The sequence below is a fragment of the Anguilla rostrata genome, chromosome 12 (genome assembly GCF_018555375.3).
Source record: "Anguilla rostrata isolate EN2019 chromosome 12, ASM1855537v3, whole genome shotgun sequence".
In the NCBI taxonomy this organism is placed as follows: domain Eukaryota; kingdom Metazoa; phylum Chordata; class Actinopteri; order Anguilliformes; family Anguillidae; genus Anguilla; species Anguilla rostrata.
Genome location: NC_057944.1, coordinates 7,538,084 through 7,543,083, shown reverse-complemented (window position 1 = coordinate 7,543,083; position 5,000 = coordinate 7,538,084). Strand labels below are relative to the sequence as shown.

The window sequence follows — 5,000 nt, the reverse complement described above, 5'->3', positions numbered from 1 at the left end:
GGATCGGCCGCTAGGGCTAACCGGCCCGCTAACGAGCGCACAAAGGCAGCCTCTGTGGGGGCCGGGCCTGCAGGTAAGCAGATAGCATCTCCCCCACGCCGACGCTCACCTGCACAGGAAATCACCCCGCCACTGCTACACACCGGGGGTCAGGGGGGGTCAAGGGTCAGGGGGTCAGGGGGTCAGGGGGTCGGGGTATTCAACCGGAACGCCGCACCAGAGCGCCCCGGACTTTAACTCCCGCGCTGAGCGAATCCGGGGCCACGAGCGCCGCCACGTCTCCTCCTCCTCCTCCTCTTCCTCCTCCTCGGACCGGTGGTTCCGGAAAGCCCACGCGGTGAGGTCAGGTGACCAGGCGGCGTGCGGACGCGGCCGCCCTTATAATCCCTCGGTGCGCTCGGGGGCCGTTTCCGTGACTCCCCGGAGCGAGTGAGCGGCGGAAGAGAGGAATAACTAGACTCTGAAGGCGCGGCGTGCGTTTCCTGTCCGAACCCGAACCCGAGCCCGAGACCGGGGGGGAAGGGGCGGTTCGGCCGCCCCGGGGGTGGGAAGGCAGGCAGGTGCCCCCGGGGGGTCACGGGACCGAGCCCCCTGTCAGCGCTGCCGAAAAAAAGGCCTCTATTGTGGCAGGGATCACGTGACACCCCCCCCTGGATCCCGGCTGTGGCCTTTATACCTGAGCAGGTGATTTCAGGCTCTCTGGACTGGATCCATTACCTGCAGTCCCCCCCCCCCACGCACTGCCCCGCCCTCTGCGCTCAACCGTGGACTGAGGCCGCACGACCCCCCCTTCATAGGGGTGATGGGAACAGGAAGTCCGAGCAGCCCCCAGGCCCAGCGACCTGCTGCCCCCCCCAAACACACACACACACACACACACACACGCACAAGGTTTGCTTTGTGTCCTTGGCCACGCCCACATGGCAGAGCTGACCTGCGTGAATGACATCACGCATTCCACTCCACACTGATCAATATCAGCCCATTCTGCCTCACCTCCTTACCCATAATGGGGACATTGGATAGCGCCAGACAGGGCTGGGTGTGTGTGTGTGTGTGTGTGTGTGCATGTGTGTGTGTATGTGAGAGAGAGAAACAGCACTGTGTAAGGTCGTTAGTAACTTTGTGTTACTTTGACTCTGCAGCACATAAAACTTTGATGAAGGAATAAAATGAGGTAAAAAGGTAAAGCGTGACGCGGAGGCTGAATTTTAGGGGCGGGGCATCTCTGCAGTCACGCGGTGACATCACCGCCCCGTTGTCGCTGACGCTCTCAACAGGAAGCGAGCCGCAGACCGCAGCGAGCCGCTGTGATCAACCCGCCCTTCGGAAAGGTAACACGAGGCGATGCACCAATAAGAGGGGGCGCGTCCGACCAATCAAACGCAGGCTGGCGAGCATCGCCCGTGACAACCTGAACTCAAACGCACGGAGGAGAAACCGCTTCCTGGTTCACAGCGGAGCCACACCGAGCAGGTCCGGGGGGAAAAACACACACTCAGCCGGACCATCGCAAGTAACCTGCGTCCCACTGCTGACACAAACATCGCCACAACTTCCACCCTTCCAGTCAAAACCCGCCAGTTAAAAAACTCCAAATGTGACACGGGGTCTATGTGACAGTCAAACTCCAGCTTAATGTGACTGGAGGAAACCCCCCAGCAGGAGAAATGAACTGCCCACAACGCACCAGCTTACAACTGACAATGGCAATTACACACATAAACACATTACACTGCATTACTGGCATTTAGCAGACGCTTGTCTCCAGAGCAACTTACACAACTTTCAGCAAAAACACACATTACCCTGTCATCGGTTTACTAGACCGAGAATTATGAGAGCGGCTTTTGGTTGGTTAGAAACTACAGCATAAGAATTTATTGCTGAAGAACTCAGACAAATGACCACACAAGGAGGACCCCAGTGGCGTGGTTCTATCAGAAAATGTAGTTTAATGCTATAAATTAAGCCAGTGAATATAGAAAACACTGTGGACCTGTACAAGCACATCACGGATCGATCGCACGCACACACGCGCACACGCACACACACCTATACTAACACACTCACACACACTCACACATACACACACACGCACTCACACGCACATGCACACACACACACACGCACACACCTATACTAACACACTCACACATACACACACACACACACACGCTCACTAACACACGCACGCGTGCGCGCACACACACACACAGCTGATGGAGAATAAAGCAGTAGGTCTCCTACCTGACCCCCCGTCGATGGACTGGCCCCGCCTCTCAGTTCCGAGCCGGGAGGAGGAGCCGGGCATGCTCACTGGCTCCGAGCGCACAGGCTGAATCCTGTAGCACAGACACGGACACGCCCCCCCATCAGTTCCACACCGAGGCTCAGCGTGTAGTTTAGGGTCACTGCGTAGTTTAGGGTCTGTGCATAGGCGTATCGTCAGTGCGCAGGTGTAGTGTCAGGGCGTAGTTTAGGGTCAGTGTGTAGGTGTAGGGTCATTGCGTAGTTTAGGGTCAGTGTGTAGGTGTAGGGTCACTGCGTAGTTTAGGGTTAGTGTGTAGGTGTAGGGTCACTGCGTAGTGTACGGTCAGTGCGCAGGTGTAGTGTCAGTGCGTAGCTGCAGGGTCATAGTGCGTAGTTTAGAGTCAGTGCATAGGTGCAGTGTCAGTGCGTAGCTGAGCTGTAGTGCGTAGTTTAGAGACAGTGCGTAGCTGCAGGGTCACAGTGTGTAGTTTAGAGTCAGTGCATAGGTGCAGTGTCAGTGCGTAGCTGAGCTGTAGTGCGTAGTTTAGAGACAGTGCCTAGCTGCAGGGTCACAGTGCGTAGTTTAAAGTCAGTGCGCAGCTGTAGTGCGTAGTTCAGAGCCAGTGCGTAGGTGTAGGGTCACTGCGGAGGTATAGTGTCAGTGCGTAGCTGTAGTGCGTAGTTCAGAGTCAGTGCGTAGCTGTAGCGCGTAGTTCAGAGTCAGTGCGTAGCTGTAGTGCGTAGTTCAGAGTCAGTGCGTAGCTGTAGTGCATAGTTCAGAGTCAGTGCGTAGCTGTAGTGCGTAGTTCAGAGTCAGTGCGTAGGAGCGGCGTCCGTGGCGGTGCGCACCGCAGGCTGTGCAGGTCCAGGGCCTCGGTGTCGAAGTCGAGCAGGGGCTGCTGGGAGTCGCTGGGCCCGTGGGACTGCAGCACGGAGGAGCTGGAGGAGATGACCGTGGTCTGGCCCGACGGGTGCAGCGTCTTGAACTGGAACTGGGGGCCCATCCACAGGCGCCGGTGGGGCCCCGTGTGCGTCACGATCTCCACCTGCGGGCCCGAGCGCAGGACTGAGCACGCTGAGCACACTGAGCACGCAGCGGCCCTCTCCACCCGCCAACACTGAGCACACTGAGCACGCAGCGGCCCTCTCCACCCGCCAACACTGAGCACACTGAGCACACTGAGCACGCAGCGACCCTCTCCACCCGCCAACACTGAGCACACTGAGCACACAGCGACCCTCTCCACCCGCCAACACTCAGCACACTGAGCACACAGCGACCCTGTCCACCCGCCAACACTCAGCACACTGAGCACACTGAGCACGCAGCGACCCTCTCCACCCGCCAACACTGAGCACACTGAGCACACTGAGCACGCAGCGACCCTCTCCACCCGCCAACACTCAGCACACTGAGCACGCAGCGACCCTCTCCACCCGCCAACACTGAGCACACTGAGCACGCAGCGACCCTCTCCACCCGCCAACACTGAGCACACTGAGCACACAGCAGCGACCCTCTCCACCCACCAACACTGAGCACACAGCGACCCTCTCCACCCGCCAACACTGAGCACACTGAGCACACTGAGCACGCAGTGACCTTGCTCCACCCGCCAACACTGAGCACACTGAGCACACTGAGCACACAGCGACCCTCTCCACCCGCCAACACTGAGCACACTGAGCACACTGAGCACACAGCGACCCTCTCCACCCACCAACACTGAGCACACTGAGCACACAGCGACCCTCTCCACCCGCCAACACTGAGCACACTGAGCACACTGAGCACACTGAGCACACTGAGCACGCAGCGACCCTCTCCACCCACCAACACTGAGCACACTGAGCACACTGAGCACGCAGCGACCCTCTCCACCCGCCAACACTGAGCACACTGAGCACACAGCGACCCTCTCCACCCGCCAACACTGAGCACACTGAGCACACAGCGACCCTCTCCACCCGCCAACACTAAGCACACTGAGCACACTGAGCACACTGAGCACGCAGCGACCCTCTCCACCCACCAACACTGAGCACACTGAGCACACTGAGCATGCAGCGACCCTCTCCACCCGCCAACACTGAGCACACTGAGCACGCAGCGACCCTCTCCACCCGCCAACACTGAGCACACTGAGCACACAGCGACCCTCTCCACCCGCCAACACTGAGCACACTGAGCACGCAGCGACCCTCTCCACCCGCCAACACTGAGCACACTGAGCACACTGAGCACGCTGAGCACACAGCGACCCTCTCCACCCGCCAACACTGAGCACACTGAGCACACAGCGACCCTCTCCACCCGCCAACACTGAGCACACTGAGCACACTGAGCACGCTGAGCACACAGCGACCCTCTCCACCCCGCCAACACTGAGCACACTGAGCACGCTGAGCACACAGCGACCCTCTCCACCCGCCAACACTCAGCACACTGAGCACACTGAGCACACAGCGACCCTCTCCACCCGCCAACACTGAGCACACTGAGCACGCAGCGACCCTCTCCACCCACCAACACTCAGCACACTGAGCACACTGAGCACACAGCGACCCTCTCCACCCGCCAACACTCAGCACACTGAGCACACAGCAGCGACCCTCTCCACCCGCCAACACAGAGCACACTGAGCACACTGAGCACGCAGTGACCCTCTCCACCCGCCAACACTGAGCACGCTGAGCACACAGTGACCCTCTCCACCCACCAACCCTGAGCACACTGAGCACACAGC

At 59.4% G+C, this 5,000-nt stretch overlaps 1 protein-coding gene across 10 annotated transcripts in view; it reads right to left on the bottom strand.

The window, feature by feature from the left end:
- The window catches only part of LOC135235652 (BCAS3 microtubule associated cell migration factor-like), a 170,077-nt gene that overhangs the window by 82,965 nt on the left and 82,112 nt on the right, over nucleotides 1–5,000 (bottom strand). For all 10 annotated transcript variants that reach the window (XM_064301346.1, XM_064301348.1, XM_064301349.1 and 7 more), the window contains 2 exons: nucleotides 3,103–3,299; nucleotides 2,251–2,345 (listed from right to left, as the gene is read on the bottom strand). In XM_064301346.1, coding sequence (XP_064157416.1) covers nucleotides 2,251–2,345; nucleotides 3,103–3,299 — 292 coding nt within the window. The remainder of the gene's footprint in view (nucleotides 1–2,250; nucleotides 2,346–3,102; nucleotides 3,300–5,000) is intronic.